The sequence below is a fragment of the Malus sylvestris genome, chromosome 1 (genome assembly GCF_916048215.2).
Source record: "Malus sylvestris chromosome 1, drMalSylv7.2, whole genome shotgun sequence".
Taxonomy (NCBI): domain Eukaryota; kingdom Viridiplantae; phylum Streptophyta; class Magnoliopsida; order Rosales; family Rosaceae; genus Malus; species Malus sylvestris.
In genome coordinates this window covers 25,307,107-25,331,015 of record NC_062260.1, presented here as the reverse complement: position 1 = coordinate 25,331,015, position 23,909 = coordinate 25,307,107, and the positions used below count along the sequence as shown (strand labels likewise).

At 40.2% G+C, this 23,909-nt stretch overlaps 1 protein-coding gene, 1 long non-coding RNA gene and 2 pseudogenes across 2 annotated transcripts in view; all 4 read left to right on the top strand.

Annotated features, from left to right (window-relative positions):
• Positions 1–23,909, top strand: part of LOC126630488 (uncharacterized) — a 68,134-nt gene that overhangs the window by 42,861 nt on the left and 1,364 nt on the right. The window contains exon 4 of the mRNA XM_050300618.1: positions 23,549–23,806. Coding sequence (XP_050156575.1) covers positions 23,549–23,806 — 258 coding nt within the window. The remainder of the gene's footprint in view (positions 1–23,548; positions 23,807–23,909) is intronic.
• LOC126630558 (uncharacterized) lies at positions 719–10,656 on the top strand (annotated as a pseudogene).
• On the top strand, positions 11,756–19,162 carry LOC126630662 (hexose carrier protein HEX6-like; annotated as a pseudogene).
• On the top strand, positions 20,311–21,703 carry LOC126630692 (uncharacterized). Its single transcript, XR_007626081.1, has 3 exons — positions 20,311–20,484; positions 21,125–21,241; positions 21,333–21,703. It is a non-coding gene; the product is annotated as an uncharacterized LOC126630692 (long non-coding RNA).

The following is a 23,909-nucleotide window of genomic DNA, read 5'->3' as shown; positions in this document are numbered from 1 at the left end:
CAGACGTAGTTAAATCATTGTTCAATCTATTTATTTTCACCGACGCCTCATCATGAAGTTTTGAAAAGTAAGAAGTTATGAAGAGTAAGATAAGACTTTTCGTTGAGATTCTTGAGGGTAGATAATATCCTTTGTTAAGGAAAAAAAACAACATTCGACCATCTCCAAAAGAGATGTCAAATTTTAAACCAAAAATTTAAATTTGAAGGCTTACATGGAACTTTGACATATTTTAAATTTTTGCTCTCCAACGATATGTCAAATTTTAAACATAAAATAATAATTCATATGTATTTTCTATGCATTGGGAATGAAAACAAACAAAAGGATAATGCTTTAAATCAATAAAAAAATTAATAAAAAGCATTTAATAATTAATTAAAAAATCTGAAGGTGCTGTCAAATTTGGCAACAAGGGGGAGAGATGTCAATTTATATCATGACACATCAGATTTTGCTTCTCGGTTGGAAAACATTAATGCTGTCTTTTGTTACCGTTATTGTTGATTTAAATATTTTGACATCTTCTTTTGAGATGCTCTTAGATGTACAATTTGTGTTGTTTGTAATCAAAATGTATAGTTTTAATGTGCTTATCATTACCAGTTTATTTACCTTGAAATGAGTATTAAAATCATTACAATTTATGATTTCAGGTGCATGTACGAGACATAGACTAAAAAAATATGTAGGTCCAACATTATAATATTAACAAGAGTTAGGCTAATTATTAAGGGATAATTACCAAGAAATCACACTTTTGACCGGAAAATAGTTCGTACCCAGAGATCAAGCAGTATCGCCAACAAAGATGGTGAAAGCCATTCGAGTTCATGAACTTGGTGGTCCTCAGGTCTCTCTCTCTCTCTCTCTCTCTCTCCTGTATTTTTTTGGGTAACTTGAATGTTTGAATTTGTGATCACAAAATCAAGACTTGTTTGTCGGTTGCAATATTAAGTGCCTGATTTCATTTGTAAACTATTTCTGTTTACAATAAATCCAAGTTGTTTGATGGGAAATCTGGTAACAGGCTGAAAGTGATAGCCTTTTTGCTTTTAGCCAAGAGTACATGATTTCTTATGCCATTGTATTCATCGGACTAATCCGGAGAAGGATAGTTCTTGTCTGGTGTCAAGGATTTGACTGGATCCGATAACTCACTATGATTCAATGTCGAAGGAAGAAATGGAAGTCAACTTCTAAATTTTGTCTAAGGTTGGTTTGTAAGTTCTTTTAAAATAATAGAAAGTATTTTTTGTGAAAATATTTTTGAAATCAATTCTTAGTAAAAATCTAATTGAATCTTAAAAAAGCACTTGAAGTGCTTCCTGCAAGCAGATATTTGATGCTTCTTCCAAGTGCTTTTGGAATCCAAAATCAATTTCACCAAAAACGTTAGCCATAAGTTGAAAGTAAAAAGAGGAGTAGTCATGAAGTAAGCTTATCCCTTCCAATCCTACCATTTCCTTGGCGATTGGAATGTTCTTCATGATTAATCCTTCTTCTGCCTTCCAAATTTCTTTCTTTGACATACATTGAATCTAGCGATTTTTCAGTCCAATTCAATCATAGACATCGAGCGAGGCCTTGAAGTATTTGAGTTTGTAAACTTAAGTTTATATTGTGTTTATAGTTTATCTCAAGCTACATCAAGTGTGTTCATACACAACCTTTGAAACATATTCAAAATCCGTTTGTTTTCGAGCTTTACTTCAGTTTGTTTTCCTTGAAAGAAGTTTCCTTTGCTCGTAATTTTTCTTTGATCTGCAATCTGGTTCAGCTACGTGTCACTATCCAAATTTCCAATGCTTTATTCCCATTTCACTTAATTTTGTGATGTAATGTTGCCAGGTCTTGAAATGGGAAGATGTGGGAATAGGAGAGCCGGAGGAGGGGGAGGTTCGTGTGAAGAACAAGGCGATAGGGGTTAATTTCATCGATGTATACTTCTGCAGAGGACTTTATTATAAGGCTGATACAATGCCCTTCACCCCAGGTTTTGCTTCATTTCCAAGTTCTGAAATGTAGGAAGGATTGACATCTAGTCCATTCTTTGAAGGCATAATTTCAAAGTTTAGTTTTTTCTTAACAGTTTCTCGAGTAAACATTTCGCGTGAGATTACAGTTTTCAGATATGATCAAGAATGATTTTGCAAACCTATAAGAATGCCGGGCATGAAACCAGATTAGCCATTCCTGCCGTTTGAAATAGAACTGACTAATCGTAAGAGAAATGGTCGAGAAACTCATCGTCCCTATTCTTGAACAACTTGGAGTCCACCCTTCTTTCGGCCCTCTAGTTCGTGATCAGAAGGCTGACAGATAAACCCTATTCATTAACAAATCAATTTTCATTTCAGGTATGGAAGCTTGTGGAGTTGTGACAGCCGTAGGAACTTGAGTAATAGGCAGGCGAGTTGGAGATCTTGTGGCCTATGTTGGTACTCCGATGGGGTCATATGCGGAAGAGCAGATCCTTCCTGCAAACAAAGTGGTGCCCGTTCCCCCTTCAATTGATCCTATTGTTGCAGCATCTGTATTGCTTAAGGGTATGACAGCTCAGGTTCTACTACGGCAGTCTTTCCAGGTTGTTTTTTGGTACGATTTTCTGTGTTGTTAACTGTGTGCTTTATGTGTCGAAAAAGTACAATCAACTGACAAATATTGGTGGTCAAGTTGTAACTAAATGCTTCCTGAATTTGTAATTTCATTATCTAAACAAGGTTGATTCAATGTTAGAAATTGTTTATAAATTTGAATGCTGCTGCTTTTAATGTTCGAGCTGAATTTTGTGCTATTAATTATACAGGTCAAACCAGGACATACAGTCCTTGTTCACGCAGCAGCTGGTGGAGTTGGATCCCTTTTATGCCAGTGGGCTAATGCGCTTGGTGCAACTGTCATTGGAACTGTATCAACGAAAGAGAAGACAGCTCAGGCCAAGGATGATGGGTGTCACCATGTCATAGTCTACACGGAAGAGGATTTTGTTACTCGAGTGACAGAAATAACATCTGACAATGGGGTTGATGTTGTCTATGATTCTGTAGGGAAGGATACCTTTCTGGTAAATCTTACTTTTCATCCCTCAATTTTATACAGAAGATTAGCTAGTCTAATTTCTTAATGGTAAATGGTAGTCCCAAGCCCGGATAAAGGAGGAGGGGGAGGGCGTCAGGTAGTCGACAGCCGGCACTCCATGATCACGTCGAATCCTTATGAAAATGAATCCAGAACAAAATCGCGCTAAAGCTAGGGCGTCACCCGTAAGTGGCGCGCTGTGTGGCCCGAGCACAGTGATAAGTGAGCAAGGGTCGCTGTATCTCCATCGGCACCCGGATGCAGTGTTAAATGAGCAAGGGGGCCATAGAAACTTCTTTTCGAACGACTCCACTCAAAGTTGTTTGGGAGCATATGCTCCTATCAACTTTACCCGGGACACACAAAAGAAGTACTTTGATCCTATTAGACGGGGGAGGGTGAAGAAGCTAGGACAGAAGGGTAGAGTTCAAGAGAGCAAAATGCATTTAGGAACGTGGAATATAGGAACCTTAACGGGAAAATCTATGGAAGTAGTGGAAGTTATGGTGAGGAGAAGGATAAATATTATGTGCCTACAAGAAACTAAGTGGGTTGGTAGTAAGGCAAAGGATCTAGAAAACTCAGGGTTTAAACTTTGGTATTCGGGCACAAATAGAACGAGAAACGGTGTTGGCATCATCGTGGACAAGACCTTGGTACAAGATGTTGTAGATGTCAAGAGGGTAGGAGATAGAATCATGGCAATCAAGATTGTAATAGGACAAGAACTTATCAATGTGATTAGTGCGTACGCACCTCAAGTAGGGTTGGATACGAGTTCGAAGGAGAAATTTTGGGAAGATCTTGGAGACTTGGTGCAAGGAATTGCTCAGACGGAGAAGTTATTTATAGGAGGAGATTTAAATGGACACGTGGGCAGGGAGACAGGCAACTATGGAGGTTTTCATGGTGGCCATGGTTTTGAGGAGAGAAACGAGGATGGGGAAGCTATCTTGGATTTTGCAATGGCATATGATCTCTTCTTAGCCAACACCTCTTTAAGAAGAGAGAAGAACATGTGATCACCTACAAGAGTGGGTCGTCAAAAACACAAATAGATTTTCTTCTAATGAGGAAAGGGGATCGTATAACTTGTAAGGATTGCAAAGTTATACCAGGAGAGAGCGTGGCTAATCAACATCGCTTGTTGGTGATGGATGTACATATCAAAAGAGTAAGACAAAAGAACAAGACTTGGAAGTGCCCAAGGACTAGATGGTGGAATCTAAAAGAAGAAAAACAAGTCATTTTCAAAGAGAAGGTAATCACCCAATGTGTGTGGGATAGAGAGGGGGAAGCTAGCCAAATGTGGGATTCCATGGCTAGCTGTATCCGAAAAGTAGCAAAAGAGGTACTAGGAGAGTCCAAGGGCTTTGCCCCACACCAAAAGGAATCTTGGTGGTGGAATGAGGAGGTACAAACAAAGGTGAAGGCTAAGAAGGAATGTTGTAAAGCCTTATACAAGGAGAGGACCGATGAAAATGGTGAAAGGTATAGAAAAGCGAAGCAAGAGGCGAAGAAAGCTGTCAGAGAAGCTAAGTTAGCGGCTTACAACGATATGTATAAACGACTAGATACCAAAGAAGGAGAGTTGGATATCTATAAACTATCTAGAGCAAGGGAAAAGAAGACAAGGGACCTAAACCAAGTGAGGTGCATCAAGGATGAGGATGGAAAGGTTCTTGCTACAGAGAACGCGGTTAAAGACAGATGGAGAGGTTATTTTCATAATCTTTTCAATGAAGGACATGAAATGAGTGCTTCTTTAGGGGAGTTGAGTAACTCAGAAGAGTGTAGAAACTACTCTTTTTATCGTCGAATCCGGAAGGAAGAAGTGGTTGTAGCTTTGAAGAAGATGAAGCATAAAAAAGCAATAGGCCCAGACAATATACCAATCGAAGTGTGGAAACTTTTGGGAGAGACAGGTATAACATGGCTCACTGACCTTTTCAATAGGATTTTGAAAACGAAGAAGATGCCAAATGAGTGGCGAACGAGCACTTTGGTGCCTATCTACAAGAATAAGGGCGACGTACAAAATTGCATGAACTATAGGGGTATTAAGCTAATGAGTCATACAATGAAGCTTTGGGAGAGAGTCATTGAGCATAGATTGAGGCAAGAGACACGGGTTTCGGACAACCAATTTGGGTTCATGCCAGGGCGCTCAACCATGGAGGCAATCTATCTCTTACGAAGATTGATGGAAAGATATAGAGATGGGAAAAAGGATTTACACATGGTCTTTATAGATTTGGAAAAAGCGTATGATAGGGTCCCAAGAGACATTCTTTGGAGGATTTTAGAGAAGAAAGGAGTACGAGTAGCATATATCCAAGCTATAAAGGATATGTATGAAGGAGCAAAGACTGCCGTAAGAACTCATGAAGGACAAACCGAAAGCTTTCCCATAACTGTAGGATTACATCAAGGCTCATCCTTAAGTCCTTACCTTTTTGCGTTGGTAATGGATGAGTTAACAGGACATATTCAAGATGATATTCCTTGGTGTATGCTTTTCGCAGACGATATAGTGTTGATAGATGAAACTCAGGAAGGGGTAAATGCAAAGCTTAACCTTTGGAGAGAAGTGTTGGAATCTAAAGGTCTTCGCCTAAGCCGATCAAAGACAGAATATATGGAGTGCAAGTTCAGTGCAAATGGAGGCCAAAACGAGTTAGGGGTGAGGATCGGAGACCAAGAAATACCAAAGAGCGACCGTTTTCGTTACCTAGGATCTATCTTGCAAAAGAACGGAGAATTAGATGGAGATCTCAACCATAGAATACAAGCTGGATGGATGAAGTGGAAGAGTGCATCCGGCGTGTTGTGTGACCGCCGTATGCCACTGAAGCTCAAGGGAAAATTTTATAGGACGGCAATAAGGCCGGCGATGCTGTATGGCACAGAATGTTGGGCGGTGAAACATCAACACGTACACAAAATGGGTGTAGCGGAGATGAGGATGCTTCGTTGGATGTGTGGGCACACGAGAAAGGATAAGATTAGGAATGAGGATATCCGGGGTAAAGTAGGAGTAGCCGAAATTGAAGGAAAGATGAGAGAAAATCGGTTACGGTGGTTTGGACATGTGCAAAGAAGGCCTACTGACGCTCCGATTAGAAGATGCGACTATGGGACAGAGGTTCAGGGCCGAAGGGGTAGAGGAAGACCTAGGAAAACTTTGGAAGAGACTCTAAGAAAAGACTTAGAGTACTTGGATCTAACGAAGGACATGACACAGGATCGAGCACAATGGGGTTCTAAGATTCATATAGCCGATCCCACTCAGTGACTTGGATTTTCCAAGTCTCCAACCGAGAAGTTTTCCTCACTCGGAAAATTAAGGGAACATTACCCCAACCTACATGCTCCACTCAGAAAGCTTCAAAATACAAGCTTCAACAAAAGAAAATTCAAAGAACTTAGTGAAGAAGGTTTTGGTGTATTTAACACAATACGTTGAAATGAAGGAAAGCTTATTTATTGATATCCTCGATAAGCTACAAATATGTACATATACATGAGTCAAAATAAACACACAAGAGGGAGCCTTCACAAAGGTTGCTTAGGAGAAGTCTCAGCAGTCGGTAGAGCCCCAGAAAGAGAAGGCACCGGAGGGGGATCATTTGGAGCCTCAGTACTGGACAGAACCCTAGAAGGAGGAGGCATCAGAGGTTGATCATTCGGAGCTTCATTACGCGGTACAGCCCCAGAAGACGAAGGCAATAAATGCCTTTGGAACAAACCCACAAATCTCTGATGATCAAGTAAAACCTGACCATCAGTTTCCTTCATCTGGTCAAGCTTCCTCTTCATGTTTGTAGCATAGTCATGTGCGAGCCGGTGCAACTGTTTATTCTCATGCTTGAGCCCCCTAATCTCCTGTTTGAGACTCATCACTTCAGCCGCCAATGATTCAACTTGGCGGGTTCGAGCAAATAGGCGTTGGGCCATATTAGACACAGAACCTGCACACTGAACACTGAGAGCCAGCGAATCCTTAACAGCTAACTCATCAGACCGTTTGGAAAGTAGTCTGTTATCTTTGGGAGTGAGAAGGTTCCTGGCCACCACCGCAGCGGTCATATCATTCTTCATCACGGAATCTCCAACGGTAAGAGGACCAGTATGGGAGACGAAGGATGGGCGCCATATGTTGTCTGGAGAAGGCGGGGCTGCCTCTTCAACAAGGTTCAAGTCAAAACGACGGTCGGAGGGGCCAGACATTTTCAAAGGTGTTGAAGAGAGAATAGGTCGGACAAATCAAGATCTTAGAAGTGCAAGAATGAAGCTTCTACTGGTGGAGATTCAAGTGTGCTTTGGAACTTAATGCCAGCCCCTATAAAAATCTGCACTCGACGGAGCTTCAGAAATCGAAGAGGCGCCTGCTCAGAAATCGAAGAGGCGTTTGCTTTCTCAAAAGCTGGGCTGCTTAGAGATCACGAGGGTTGATCTCAGAAATCGAAGAGGCGTTTGCTTTCTCAAAAGTTGGGCTGCTCAAAGACCACGAAGGCCGATCTCAGAAATCGAAGAGGCGCTCGCTTTCTCAAAAGCTGGGCTCCCCAGAGACCACGAGGGCCGATCTCAGAAATCGAATAGGCACCTACTTTTCCAGCCTTGTCAGCACCTGTCACACGCACACTCAGCTTTGCGGAAATTATGGGCATTCTGTCGAAGACTTCTGGGGAAGTAGAAAACACATGAATCTTACTGTTCAATCACCCACTTCCCACACGCAACAATAGCTCATGGGTACCACAGATAACTTTGCCAAAGTTCTCTGCCAAAGTTGAGCACGTGAAGCTTGCAGCTCCCACTACATCGCTCTGACCAAGAAGGGTAAAAGAATAGCAAAGAAACAGCACTAACAAAGTTTAGACCCATAAATTTTGAAGGTCTAGCTACCATATTATTACCCACAAGGGTAAAGGAACAGTACCACTGCTGGATAATTGGAAAGTTCCTGTGTGTCAACCTCTGTGCTTCGTGGCAAGGTAGACTAGCAAACATGCCCAACTTTTACTCACATTCGAGAAAACACTCCCAACAGGATTGCTTGCTCCAAAATCGAAGAGGCACCGCCCTCCGAATCTCAAGAGCCAGACTCCCAACATGATTACTTCCTCAAAAATCGAAGAGACACTGCTCTCCGAATCTCGAGAGCCAGACCCCCAGCATGATTGTTTTCTCAAAAATCGAAGAGGCATCGTTTTCCGAATCTCGAGAGCCAGATACCACAGACCACTTTTTCAAAGTGCTCTGACAGAGTTAAAATATGTGAAACTGGCAGCTCCCACTACCGTGCTATGACCAAGCAGGGTAAAGGAATAGCATTACTACTTGTTGTTAAGGAGACTCCTATATATGTCGACCTCCATCCCCAACGGACAGGCAGACCTGCAAAAATGCTCAACCCTTCATCATATCTGAGAGGGCACTCCCAACGAAGCCTTTCGAAATATTCAGCTTTCTTTCCCCCCGATAATACCTCTGCAAACAAGCTATACTAGAGCAAGAATATCTCATATCATCAGGGTTAAAAGCAAGAGTATCCCATATCATGCTTTTTCCCTGTCTTTTCCTTTGGCCTTGTTTTTACCTGCAAGACAAGGAGAAAGAGAGCAATCAGTCAGCACTTGGAATCAAGCTTCCAGCCAGGAACTGATTGCCTGGAACCCCTTACCTGATTACTTACCTGGCATTGCTCTCGAGTACTCATCTTCAACATGTTATGTTTCCAGGGAAGATTCCGCATCTGCTTGAGGAACAGATAGGGCAAGTGCGAAGGATACAAGGAAGCATGTGGAGACAAGCGTAACAGCACACGTGCCGATACATCCATTACTCTGTCAAAAGCAAAAGTATCCCATATCAGCAGGGTGGAACGTACTCTAGATTTGATGGACTTGTTTTGACCCTCAAATTCTTCAGTCGGTCTTATACTCTGGAGGAAACCAGAAAACCCTCCAGCTCAGTTCAAGAATAAGCCTGTGGAAAGTTACTTCTTCAAAAGCAAAAGTATCTCATATCATCTCTTCTCATTTTTCTTCTCTTTATCCTTCATGCTGCTGCAAGATGGGGAGAAGGTGAACAATCAGTCGGAGCTCTGATTGCTTACCTTGTCTGTCACCTCTTTCAGCAGACCCCCTAGCTCGGCGACTTGGGGGACTCCTACTACATGGTTTGTATCGCGCTTGACCAAGCCTGAAACTACAAGTAAGCTTCAAGTGAAATTGATACATTACCTTGTGCATCTCCACCAGTTAAAGATACCACCCCTGGATGGAGGAAGAGTACTTACAGAGAAGATGCCACATCTACCTATGAGACAGATAAGGCAAGTCAAGACGACACCACACTCCGATACTTAGAAGTTTCGTGATTACGAGATCATTCTCCCACAATATTTCCTAATGTCATTTGTACTAAATCATTCACTTGTACTCACTAAAGGAGAGCTTGAACCTATGTACTTGTGTAAACCCTTCACAATTAATGAGAACTCTTCTATTCCGTGGACGTAGCCAATCTGGGTGAACCACGTACATCTTGTGTTTGCTTTCCTATCTCTATCCATTTATATACTTATCCACACTAATGACCGGAGCAATCTAGCGAAGATCACAAAAAGCGACCGTTTTCGCTACCTAGGATCTATCTTGCAAGAGAACGGAGAATTAGATGGAGATCTCAACCATAGAATACGAGCTGGATGGATGAAGTGTAAGAGTGCATCCGGCGTGTTGTGTGACCGTCGTAGGCCACTGAAGCTCAAGAGAAAATTTTATAGGACGGCAATAAGGCCAGCGATGTTGTGTGGCACAGAATGTTGGGCGGTGAAGCATCAACACGTACACAAAATGGGTGTAGCGGAGATGAGGATGCTTCGTGGGATGTGTGGGCACTCGAAAAAGGATAAGATTGGGAATGAGGATATCCGAGGTAAAGTAGGAGTAGCCGAAATTGTAGGAAAGATGAGAGAAAATCGGCTCCGGTGATTTGGACATGTGCAAAAAAGGCCGACTGACGCTCCGGTTCGAAGATGTGACTACGGGACAGAGGTTCAGGGCCGAAGGGGTAGAGGAAGACCTAGGAAAACTTTGGAAGAGACTCTAAGAAAAGACTTAGAGTACTTGGATCTAACGGAGAACATGACACAAAACCGAGCGCAATGGCGTTCTAGGATTCATATAGCCGACCCCACTTAGTGGGAAAAGGCTTTGTTGTTGTTGTTGTTGTAGTACTTAATTGGGGCATTGTTTACAGGGATCATTGGCATGCTTGAGGACTCGTGGATACATGGTGAGTTTCGGACAAGCATCAGGTGCAATTGATCCGGTCCCACTATCAACTCTTGCAGCAAAGCCACTCTTCCTCACCAGACCGGCCCTGTTCCAGTACACTGCAGCTCGAGACAAATTGTTAGAGGTTGCGGGAGAGGTATTTGCTAACGTTGCATCAGGCGTATTGCGTGTTCGAGTTAATCACAAATACCCATTGTCTCACGCAGCACAAGCTCATGCAGACCTCGAGAACAGGAAAACATCCGGCTCGGCCATGCTTATACCCTAAAATTTCTGCCTCAACTGCTGTTATTTGCGAACAGATTAATATGAGTTGGTTTGCAAAATGCAATGATGTTATCTCCAACTATAGTGACAGACAGACTTGTTAAGCAAGCAAAAAAGGAAATTGTATTTTTCACATTTCTGCTGATAGGCAAAACTTTTTCTGTGAAACAGCGGGGCATGTATCACGTAACGTATGTATCTCATCACGTGATTATACACATGGTTTTCTCAAGCGAGCCCTCGAATTCTAGTATGTGGAGTTCATGCTAGGGTGCCAATGTAACTAGAGTGACATGGGAAGGGAAGCATGCCAAGGTGCCCGACTGGCACACTCTATTGTTTCTGGTAGTCTCTCTTTCTCTCTTTTCGCTTTCATGCCATTCACTTGAGAATAATTCGGGAATTTTGCACACATTTTTTTTCTCCTTCTGCACATTCTCTGTTTAATTTTGTTCTTTGTATTAGTTCCGAGTCTCTCTTACCATAAATGAAAGTAGTTTTGAAATCACTTTGTAAAATATGACAATAATCAATTAGTTTAGCACATGCTATTAATATAAATAATCAAGTAACAATACTGTATTATCTGAAAACCAAAAATTACAAAACACGTACACAGTAATAATGCATTATACCGTCACTTCCGGCGGCATCCAGACTACCATACCCAGTAGCTCGGGCAGGGTACCAACGGGTGGCAGCGGTCGACAAGTTTAAGTGCTCGTGATTAACAGCATAGCAGATATTAAAGCAGCAAAAAAAGAGTGATTAAGTACAAAACGGTTGTTAAACCAGGCAATGGCAGCTGAAGAGTGGCCAAACGGGCCCTTAACTTTCTTCGGAGTTCTGACAAATGCTTATGGTCCTGCTGAAGTTGTCTGGTAGTGGTAGTGATTGCAACCACTGCCTACATATTCCGTACAAGTCCAAAGCCATTTGTTGAAATATACCAGTCAAGTAAGACTGCTCTTGCAGACGTGGTTAGGAAGAATTCGTTCTCCGTAGATTACAGTAGTTTAAAATATCGTATTTGTCAGAAAATGGAGCAAGACTTCTCACTATATTTCCATTGTCTTAGTACAAATCACAACTTTGAGTTCTCTCTTCATATCTCTTTGTGTGTGAGCTTGGAAGAAGCAATGGCAGTTGGGTTAGCAATAGCAGGCGAAGCCGGGCAATACAATGGCAGGATGACGCCGTTTGTCATCCTCTCTTGCATGATGGCAGCCATAGGAGGTGTAATTTTCGGCTACGCCATTGGAATTTCAGGCGGCGTGACATCAATGGAGCCGTTTCTTGAAAAATTCTTCCCTGAAGTAAACACTAAGATGAAATCGGACACCACAATTAGCAACTATTGTAAATTCGACAGTGAACTGTTGACCTCCTTCACATCCTCACTCTACATAGCTGGTCTTGTAGCTTCCCTTTTTGCCAGTTTGGTCACAAGGGCTTACGGCCGCAAGCCTTCAATCCTTGCCGGTGGAGCTGCATTCCTTGCCGGCTCAGCTCTAAACGGCGCAGCTATGAACCTCTACATGCTCATCCTCGGTCGCTTATTGCTTGGAGTTGGTATTGGTTTTGGAAATCAGGTAGTACTTTTTGCCCCCAACATTAATCATTTAAGCATACCCTATTCGATGTTTCTATTTTTCGTGTTACTTGTGTAATCTGTGTTTGTGTTGTGCAGGCTGTTCCATTGTACCTTTCGGAAATGGCACCACCAAAATACAGAGGAGCAATTAACAATGGCTTCCAATTTAGCATCGGCATTGGCTTATTATCAGCTAACGTCATCAACTACGGCTTTGAGAAGATCAAAGGCGGTTGGGGGTGGCGAATCTCCCTAGCCATGGTGTTGGATAGTGGCCAACTTGCAAATACTTTCGGCTAGACAAAAATCCAAACAACTTTTGGCTATAAAAAATTATAAAGAAAGAAAGTGGACAACACCTTTCCTTGTTTTGGGGAGGAAAATAGGGAAAATGTTTTTTGTTCTCTTCACCCGTGGGTGTTGGTTCAATATGAGTACAAGTTGCCTTTGAAGCAAATAGAAAAATATAGAGCTCATTTCGGTTTGAAGAAAACAAGAGAGAAGAAAGAGCTCTTTTTGTAGAGAGCAAGGGAGAGTTGCAGAGAGCCCAAACAGAAGAAGAAGCTGTTGCTTCAATTGGTTAGTAATCATCCACCAAAGTAATTGTTGTTGTAATAGCTTTGAGCTATATGTATAGAGAAGAAATTATTCATTATATTTCTTTCTCTATTTGTTTCTTTGGTGTGTGAGAGCTATTGGGCTTTTGGGTTGTGAGATTGCCAACACTTTGTAAACTCTCATTTGGTTGATAGTGGATTATTGGGTGAGCTCCTACTGCTCCGAGGACGTACTCCAGTTACACTGACTGTGGAGGAACCTCGTTAAAATCTTGGTGTCTTTTCTATATTGTTCTTGCATTTCATTTGATATATTTTCTGTGGGTTACAAAGAGTTGGTTCTAAAAGGTTTGGTGTTATCCTAGCACAACAATTGGTATCAGAGCACTGGTTGCTCTTGGGTACTGTCTAGTTGCCAAAGATGTCAGACGAGCAAGATGAAAATCCTTTTGGAAGCAGCTCCGGGTTTGCAAGAACGACGGTGCAAAATGCAAAGTTCGAAGTGGAAAAGTTTGATGGCACAAACAACTTCGGGATGTGGCAATGTGAAGTCAAAGATGTGTTGGCTCAACAAGATCTACTTGCCGCGTTGGGAGAGAAACCAGAAACTATGTCGAAGCCGGAATGGGAAAAATTAAATTTGTGGGCTTGCTCTTCAATTCGGTTATGCCTTGCAAAAACTCAGAAGTATTTTGTGATGCGGGAGACATTAGCAAGTGTGTTGTGGCAAAAATTGGAAGACAAGTATATGACGAAGAGTGCAGAGAACCGGCTACACTTGAAGAAAAAGCTCTACCGCTTCCAATACAAAGAAGGTACAAAAATGATTAGACACCTTGATGCTTTTAATAAGTTGATTGCCGACTTGTTAAATTTAGATGAGGATATTAAGGATGAAGATAAGGCCTTAATATTGTTGAATTCCTTGCCGGACTCTTATGAGCATTTTGTTACCACTATTATGCATGGTAAAGAAACTGTGAAATTTGAAGATGTGTCAAATGCCTTGATGAATTATGAAATGAGGCATAGAGATAAAAATCATGATAGTACCTCTGAAACTTTATTTGTTAGAGGTAGATCATCGGAAATGAGGTCATCTTCTAGCAGAAAAAAATCACAGTCTCGACCTAGAGGAAACTCTAAAGGTAGAAAACCTTTGGAAATGGATGAATGTGCCTTTTGTCGTAATAAGGGCCATTGGAAGAAAGATTGTCCTAAATTGAAGACCAAAGGCAAAGAAAGTTCTGAAGCTAATGTTGCTGAGGTTGAAACATATTTTTCTGATTTTGCTTTAACCACTTCCTCATCATTTGATTGTGCTACTAAGTGGGTGTTGGATACGGGTTGTACTCATCATATGACTCCTCACAAGGATTGGTTTTCAAGCTTGAAAGAGTTTGATGGTGGCGTTGTGTTCATGGGAGATGACAATCCTTGCACAACAAAAGGGATTGGTACAGTTCGTTTGAAGTTGCATGATGGCATGGTTAAAGAGTTGACAGGTGTTCGGTATGTACCGAATTTGAAGAAAAATCTTATTTCTTTGGGTACTTTGGAATCTAAGGGTTTCAGGTTTCATTCAGATGGACAGACATTGAAAGTTACTTATGGTGCACTTGTTGTGATGAAAGCTCCTAGATGTGGCCATTTGTATTTATTGCAGGGAAGCACTGTGACAGGTGAAGCATCTGTAGTCTCTGAAAATATGGGCACATCTGATTCAGATACTACTAGACTGTGGCATATGAGATTAGGCCATGCCGGTGAGAAAGCTCTACAAGGGCTTGTGAAAAAAGGTCTTCTAAAAGGTGCCACGACTTGTAAGCTTGATTTCTGCGAGCATTGTGTCTTGGGGAAGCAAACTAGAGTGAAGTTTGGTACTGCTGTACATCAGACGAAGGGCATTCTTGATTATGTGCATTTGGATGTTTGGGGTCCTACAAAGACTCCCTCTTTAAGTGGTAGACATTGGTTCGTGACCTTTGTTGATGATTATTCAAGAAGGTCTTGGGTTTACACTATGAAGCACAAGAGTGAGGTATTGAGTATTTTCTTGAGTTGGAAGAAAATGGTTGAGAATCAGACTGGGAGAAAGATTAAGATTTTGAGATCGGATAATGGTGGTGAATACACAACCGATCCTTTCTTTAAAGTTTGTAAAGAAGAAGGAATTGTGAGACATTTCAGTGTTCGGGGAACTCCACAACAAAATGGAGTTGCAGAAAGATTGAATCAAACCTTGCTTGAGAAGGTTAGATGTATGTTGTCTCAGTCGGGTTTGAGCAAGTCGTTTTGGGCAGAAGCAGTTAATTATGCATGTCACATCATCAACCGGTTACCCTCAGCTGCTATTCAGGGTAAGACACCAATGGAGGTATGGACTGGAAAACCTTCTTCTTATTATGACTATATCCGTATTTTTGGTTCACCTGCTTATTTTCATGTGACTGAAAATAAACTTGATCCTAGAGCCAAAAAGACTATCTTTCTTGGTTTTAGTAGTGGTGTCAAAGGTTACAGGTTATGGTGTCCAGAGATGAAGAAACTGGTAATTAGTAGAGATGTGACATTTGATGAAGAAAGTATGTACAAGGTCTCTGAGAAGAATGTGAAAGATGTCCAACAGGTGGAGCTTGAGAAAGTTGCATCTGGTACTTCAAATCCTATTTCCGCTGATGTCGAAGCCACTACAAGTGAAGAAGTTGGAGACCATGAGGATGTTGAAGAAGTTGAACTTGAAGATTCTATTCAAGTTGAAGAGCAAGTTTCACCTTAAGGGTCTATTGTCAAGAACAGAGGAAATAGACAAATTACCAAGCCAGCTCGGTATAGTGACTATGTTTCTTTTGCTCTTCCTATTATCACTGATGAGATTCCATCTAATTTTGAGGAAGCTATTGAGAGTGAAGAAAATGAGAGGTGGTGCAATGCCATGGGTGATGAGATGAATTCTCTCTTGAAAAACAAGACTTGGGAGTTAGCTAAATTGCCTAAGGGTAAGAAAGCTATTGGTTGCAAATGGGTGTATGCCAAGAAGGAAGATGCTGATGAGAAAAGCAATGTGAGATTTAAAGCAAGATTAGTTGCTAAAGGGTATGCACAAAAGGAGGGCATTGACTACAATGAAATATTTTCTCCAGTTGTGAAGCACTCCTCAATTCGTATTATGTTAGCTCTTGTTGCACAATATGATCTTGAGCTTGTGCAACTCAATGTGAAGACGGCTTTCCTACATGGTGATTTGAATGAAGAGATCTATATGTGTCAACCGGATGGGTATATAGTGAAAGGGAAGGAAAATTTGTTTTGCAAATTGAAGAAATCGCTTTATGGCTTGAAGCAATCTCCAAGGCAATGGTATTTGAGGTTTGATAAATTTATGAGAGGCCAAAATTATTCTAGAAGTCAATATGATCATTGTGTGTACTTCAAGAAGTTGCAAGATGGGTCTTTCATTTATTTATTGATATATGTTGATGATATGTTGATTGCTTCAAAGAATGTTGAAGAGATTGAGAAATTGAAGAAACAAATGAAGAATGAGTTTGAGATGAAGGATCTTGGTGAAGCAAAGAAGATCCTTGGCATGGAGATCACTCGAGATAGAGAGAAGGGTTTGGTCAGTTTGAATCAAAGACAATACCTTGAGAAGTTGATTCGGAAGTTTGGAGTTCATGATTCAACCAAACCGGTTAGTACCCCTTTGGCTCCTCATTTTAAATTGAGTTCTCTACAGTGTCCTAAAACTGATAAAGAGAAGCTGCAAATGAAAAATATACCATATGCAAATTTGGTTGGTAGTTTGATGTATGCAATGGTATGCTCTAGACCGGATATTGCTCATGCAGTTGGCATGGTGAGTCGATATATGCATAATCCAGGTAAAGAGCATTGGCAAGCAGCTAAGTGGATATTGAGGTATCTCCATGGTACTCGAGATGTTGGTTTATGCTTTGAGAAAGATGACTCTGGTATTGGTCATTTTGCAGTTGGTTATGTTGATTCAGATTATGCAGGTGATCTGGATGGAAGGAAGTCTACTACAGGCTATGTGTTTACTATGGCTAAAGGGCCAGTTTGTTGGAGGTCCATTTTGCAGTCGTCTGTTGCCTTGTCTACTACAGAGGCTGAATATATGGCAGTTGCTGAAGCTATAAAGGTGGCCATTTGGATACATGGGTTAATTAGAGATTTGGGGGTTGATCAGAAGCAGGTGGAGGTACATTGTGATAGTCAGAGTGCCATTTATTTGGCTAAGTATCAAGTTCATCATGCGAGGACCAAGCACATAGATGTGCGTTATCACTTTGTTCGTGAAATTGTTGGTGAAGGGGAAATCATTCTCCAGAAGATTCCAACTAAAGACAACCCCGCTGATATGTTGACTAAGGTTGTTGGTGTAGCCAAGTTTGTTCACTGTTTGAACTTGGCTCACATTATGCCTATATAAAGAAGGCGTTGAGTCAGTAGGAGTTTTGGAGCATTTGGCTCGGCATGAGTTGTTCTCTTGCTAGTGTTTGGGAGTGATGTTGTGTGCTAATTGTGTTGGTTGGCTTATCATGGCGTTTTTCGGAATTTGGCCAAGGTGGAGATTGTTGGATAGTGGCCAACTTGCAAATACTTTCGGCTAGACAAAAATCCAAACAACTTTTGGCTATAAAAAATTATAAAGAAAGAAGGTGGACAACACCATTCCTTGTTTTGGGGAGGAAAATAGGGAAAATGTTTTTTGTTCTCTTCAACACCCGTGGGTGTTGGTTCAATATGAGTACAAGTTGCCTTTGAAGCAAATAGAAAAATATAGAGCTCATTTCGGTTTGAAGAAAACAAGAGAGAAGAAAGAGCTCTTTTTGTAGAGAGCAAGGGAGAGTTGCAGAGAGCCCAAACAGAAGAAGAAGCTGTTGCTTCAATTGGTTAGTAATCATCCACCAAAGTAATTGTTGTTGTAATAGCTTTGAGCTATATGTATAGAGAAGAAATTATTCATTATATTTCTTTCTCTATTTGTTTCTTTGGTGTGTGAGAGCTATTGGGCTTTTGGATTGTGAGATTGCCAACACTTTGTAAACTCCCATTTGGTTGATAGTGGATTATTGGGTGAGCTCTTACTGCTCCGAGGACGTACTCCAGTTACACTGACTGTGGAGGAACCTCGTTAAAATCTTGGTGTCTTTTCTATATTGTTCTTGCATTTCATTTGATATATTTTCTGTGGGTTACAAAGAGTTGGTTCTAAAAGGTTTGGTGCTATCCTAGCACAACACATGGCTGCAGTCCCTGCCTCAATGCTAACACTGGGCGCATTTTTCCTTCCCGAAACACCTAACAGCCTAATCCAGCGTAGCACGGATCATCAAACAGCCAAGAAAATGCTACAATGTATCAGAGGTGTCGATGATGTCCAAGCAGAACTCGATGATCTGATCAAGGCAAACAACATATCGAAAAACATCAAACACCCTTTCAAGAAAATCCTGGAGAGAAAGTATAGGCCTCAGCTTGTGATGGCAATAGCCATACCCTTTTTTCAGCAAGTGACAGGGATCAATGTCATATCCATTTATTCTGCCGTACTTTTTCGAACAATTGGGTTTGGAGAAAGCACTTCGCTCTTGTTCGTTGTCCTGACGACTGGAGTGGTTCGTACAAGCTCAACATTCGTATCTATGCTTATCGTAGACAAATTTGGGCGAAGAGCGTTGTTTTTAGCTGGTGGGATTCAAATGTTGGTGTCACAAATTATGGTGGGAGGTGTAATGGCAGCTCAGCTTGGTGATTGCGGCGGAGTGAGCGAAGGGTAGGCTATTTGGTGCTGGTTTTGATATGCATTTATGTAGCGGGATTCGGGTGGTCATGGGGGCCGCTCGGATGGTTGGTTCCGAGTGAGATTTTCCCGTTGGAAATTCGATCAGCGGGACAAAGTATCAATGTGGTGGTGAACTTTTTGTTCACTTTCATTGTTGCTCAAACTTTTCTAGCAATGCTGTGCCACTTCAAGGCTGGGATTTTCTTCTTTTTCGCGGGTTGGGTGGCGGTGATGACGGTGTTTGTGTACTTGTTTTTGCCGGAGACAAAGAATGTGCCGATTGAGAAGATGGAGATAGTGTGGCAGGAGCACTGGTTTTGGAGGAGGATTGTGGGAGACTCTAGCAAGGACACCAAGATGGAAGCTCCTTGATGTACTTATAACGAAGATCGATGAATTGATTATACCACTTTGTAAGTGTAGCACACGATCATTTTTCATTGTTCTAGTAATTTCTACTAATTTTGAAAAATAAAATAACATAAATAAACAGTGATTTACGAGTATGGCTTCATTGCTCTTATTATTCAATGTTATGCTACAAATATTCTTTTTAATAGTAACCATTTATTTTCATATCATTCAATACTAAATATTTAAAAAATATAAAAAATTGAAGGTTTAAATACAACAACAATATCATTTGTAAGTGAGAAGTCTTAAGTTCGATTCTCGTTAAAGAAAAATTTGAACCATATCATTGCTAACTCATTGTGAGGCTAAGCCAAATCCCTCACCCTGTTAGTATAAATAATATCGTTTGTTAAAAAAAGAAAAATACAACAACAATAACAACCAAACATTATTCCACTAAATGACTGTGAAGAGAGAAGAAGATGAACATGAGAAGATTAACCAGGAAGCAGATGAAAGAAGATGAACAGCAAAAGGTGAAGATAAAAGAAGATAGACAGAAAAAAGTGAACATAAACGACAAATTAATTTCTGACTATTCGATTTTTAGTAGCATCTTGAGAGGATCTTATTCCTTTAGTTAGATCATCTCCAACCCTTGGGTTAAAACCTAAAATTTTTAACCCAGAAAATTTAGGTTTTAACCAGAAACAATTTTTCTCCTCTAACGCTTATAGGTTAAATTTTTAGCTCGAGAGTATTAAAAAATGAATTTAGGACAATTTTTTTTCTTAAAGTAACTTAAAAAAAATTATGTAGACTATCTTAATTTAATTTTATGAACATTTTAACCTAAAAATATTTAGATTCTGATAAATATTAAAAAATCTCTAAATCGACACTATGAAACTCGTGGAACACTATGAAAGAATATGAAACACAAAAAATAATTTTTTAATTACTTTAGTCGTTGGATTTAAATTTGGAACGTTAAATTTTTTTTTTTATCGTTGGATTTGATCATGTTAGATTTTAACCGTTGAATTCAATGAATTTATAAATATAAAACTGAAAAAAAAAGTACATATATTTAGTAGGTTAGCTACACTGACATAGGAAAATCCGGGTTAAATTTGCCTTAGAAATGAGTTGAAATAAGTAGGTCCAAACACTACCTGCTATGAGCAGGTTGAATTTTCCAACGTTCTTGTTTATTGCCCACCGTTATATCAGTTAAATCTCCAGGATCACCCGCGAGCCCCAGCCCGCGTGTTCGCCAGTTAACGCGTACGTGGCGTCATACTATTCGTCCGCCTACCCCACTGAATGCCCAACCAATCGCAGACAAGCGCTTCTTTTTTAATTTTCTAGAGAGGACGACTTTCTCTCTCCTCTCTCTCTCTCTCTCTCTTCTCTCTCTCTCTGAAAAGAAGGGATTTTTCTATTTGCAATTGTGCAATATTCGCCCTTCAGCTGCTTCGCTTCCAGCTTCCTTGATCAGCAAGCCCCAACGAGGTAGTCTTCTCTCGAATTTCACTGATTAAAACTGGCGTTTTTGTTTGTTTTAATTAGTGGAAAAGTAAATTAAAATTTTATTCAACTACTGCTGTATTAGTACTATTTTTCTTTTCAATTTGTAATTAAAATTTTAATCAGGTTGATTGATGTTGATTTGGCCAATTTTTATATGTAATTAGTAGGAACTGGGTTTTGATAATTGGATAAAATTTGATGAAAAAGGAATCATCTTTAGACAGATTACAGTGAAAAGAATTGATTGGAGCTGATTGGTTTAGTTGAGATTTTAAGATTTTTTAATTTAACTTGAGAAATTTTGTATTTGGGAATGATGGGGGGAGAGGATTTGACTTTCTTTTATTTTCTCACCAACCAAACAGTTGACTTAGAAAGATTATTGTTTACGTTGATTTATTGGAGTAGAGGGAAATTTTGATGATTTATTGTTTAACTTGGTTTTCGAGTTCGTGTGAAATCAAAGCTGGTTTCCTTCTAATATATACCTTAGTTTTTCTTAGCGAAAGAGGGAAACCGTTGTGATTTATTGCAATTTTTTCTCTTGAATTTGTAGAACCTCTGAATAGTAGTGGCCTTCGATCTTCTTTGACATATTTTTTATCTGTTCCCTTCAAAACAGGCTGAACTGGTCTTTGCCCTTATAATTTGATTCTGGTCTCTGCAACTGCTACAATGGCTTTCCCGTTCTCACCCCCCATCGCACAAGAGACGGCTACCGAATTCTTTTCTTCCTCAGGTACCTTCCGATTACACCATTTTTTTACTGTTTAATCATTTTCTAAGAAAAAGATTGGTGTTTGACGATAGCCAACTATATTTTGATGCAGGGGTGAAGATTAAAGAAGCTGGAACATTTGTTGGAGAGGTCACTCAAGATGCAAAAGTGAATGTTGCTGATGTGGCAGAACGAGTTGGGTCAATGTTCAAAAGTCGATGAGCCATTCTTCAGCAACCACATTTGGTACGACTAATTTATCAAATAAAGTATTTTGTTGTAACGTCACATGCTATGGCTTAATGCCACAACTCACATTTGTTACATATTGAAAGTTTGCATCTTTAAATTGATGTACATCTAGTTAGTCAGTACTGCAGCCTTGTGATATTCCTTTTCGTTTAGAAGTGAGAGGTCTTGGGTTCGAATCTCGTGGATGACGAATTCAATATCAAATTAGGCTACCAATTACGTGGCTTAGCCGAACTCATATTTCTTCTTAGTGTAAAAATATTAATGTACTAAAGCAGCAATTTCATCAATTGTTTACCTTTCAGGACCCAGAGATCATCAGTAGCAGTTAGAGCTGTTGCCACTGAAGCAGCAGCAAAGATGGTCAAAGCCATTCGAATCCATGAACATGGTGGCCCTGAGGTCTCTCTCTCTCTCTCTCTCTCTCTCTCTCTCTCTACATATATTGTTTATGAATTGGAAATCTGGGTTGTGCTTTGATTTGTATGAGAAAAACAGAATCAGCCCAATTTAATTAAGAAGCCTCTGAGTTGTTTTTATTGTTTGTAATTTTGACTCATTGAATTTGAGAATTGCTTCTAATCTGTGCTATGATAATTTATTTGGAAGTGAGCATGCTTGTTGATGGATGATAAGCTTCGATTTATACTGTCTGGTAGAGAGTTTATAGTGCCATATCAAGTGCTTTTCTTAAATAATCGTTCACATAAGCCGGCAATTGGACCCGACAACGATTTATACTCCTTTGATGCTGATTATTCGATATCCATTTCGTTTAAGTTTTGCTTTGGTTATTAGTTTATGCCAATAATTCCTAATCGTTTTTCTTACTTTTGCAATGTGATCATGTTAGGTGTTGAAATGGGAAGATGTGGAAGTAGGGGAGCCAAAGGAGGGCGAGATTCGCGTCAAGAATGAGGCCATTGGGATTAATTTCATTGATGTGTACTACCGCAAGGGCCTTTATAAGGCTGCTACGCTTCCCTACACCCCAGGTTTTGCTTCATTTCAACAAGTTCACTGATTGAATAAAAATTCATTTTTTGAGATTATGGAGATACATTTCAACGTTCTATTAAAAATTTTGGGTTTCTTGACAGTTTTTGTGTAAACTGTCAACCTCTCCCATGAGTATAAATTTCGAGGAATGATTTGGACGAACATAAAAGAAGAGTGCAGAGCATGAAATCAGATAACAGTTCCCACCAATAGTTTTATCGTGTATATATACATCTAAAACTTTATGGGACATCACTGATGTAGTTACTAGTTACCCTATTTATGTATAAACCAAAACTGATTTCAGGTGTCGAGGCTTGTGGAGTTGTGACAGCTGTGGGACCAGGTCTAACGGGCAGGCAAGTTGGAGATCTTGTAGCCTATGCTGGTCAGCAAATGGGCTCTTATGCGGAAGAGCAGATCCTTCCTGCAAACAGAGCTGTGCCTGTTCCTCCTTCCATTGATCCTAAAGTTGCAGCCTCCCTCATGCTTAAGGGTACGACAGCTCAGTTTCTACTACGCCGCTGTTTCAAGTTAGTTTTATACATATGTACCCGCATCTGCTTTTTTTAATCTCTCTTGAAAATAAATGTGGAATTGCAGAATGTTTTTATAGAACTCTTTGTTTCATACACATACTGTTCCTGTCAAGGTGAATATTTGTTACTAATAATACTGGTCGCTGCCAGCAAATGTAAATCGGTAAATGAAATAAGTAAAACTGCCATTCCTTTCATGTGCGAATCATGAGCACTCATAGAAGTTGAGAAGCTTTCTCTCTCTATTAATCTGTTCCTTTAACTATCTGATACATGGGAAAACTGCCATTCCTTTTCTCTTTCACTTTTTCATTTATGGTACGCTTCTTGTTTCCGTTATGATGGACAGTCTGCGGAAATAAGTAAAGCATCACAGCTAAGTGTGAAAAGTGAAGTGCTTTGTTAATCTCAACGTATCTTCATTCTACAATTGCATGCCTAACGATGGCCATCATTTTTCCTAATTTTATGAATGTTTTCAAAATTTGAAACCTTTGTTGCTTTTGTTATTAGATCTGACTCGACCATTGTTATACAGGTCGAACCTGGACACACAGTCCTTGTTCATGCAGCAGCTGGTGGAGTTGGATCCCTTTTATGCCAGTGGGCTAATGCCCTTGGTGCGACTGTCATTGGGACTGTATCAACTAAAGAAAAGGCAGTTCAGGCCAAGGAGGATGGATGCCACCACGTCATAATATATAAGGAAGAGGACTTTGTCGCTCGTGTGAAAGAAATAACATCCAACAATGGGGTTGAAGTTGTCTACGATTCTGTAGGGAAGGATACGTTTGAGGTAAGTTATACTTGTCTTCTATTCATAAGCGTGTCATGATTTATCCAAACTACTCAACTCCAACATTGACATCATCTAATAGATAAGTAATGTTTTCGACTAT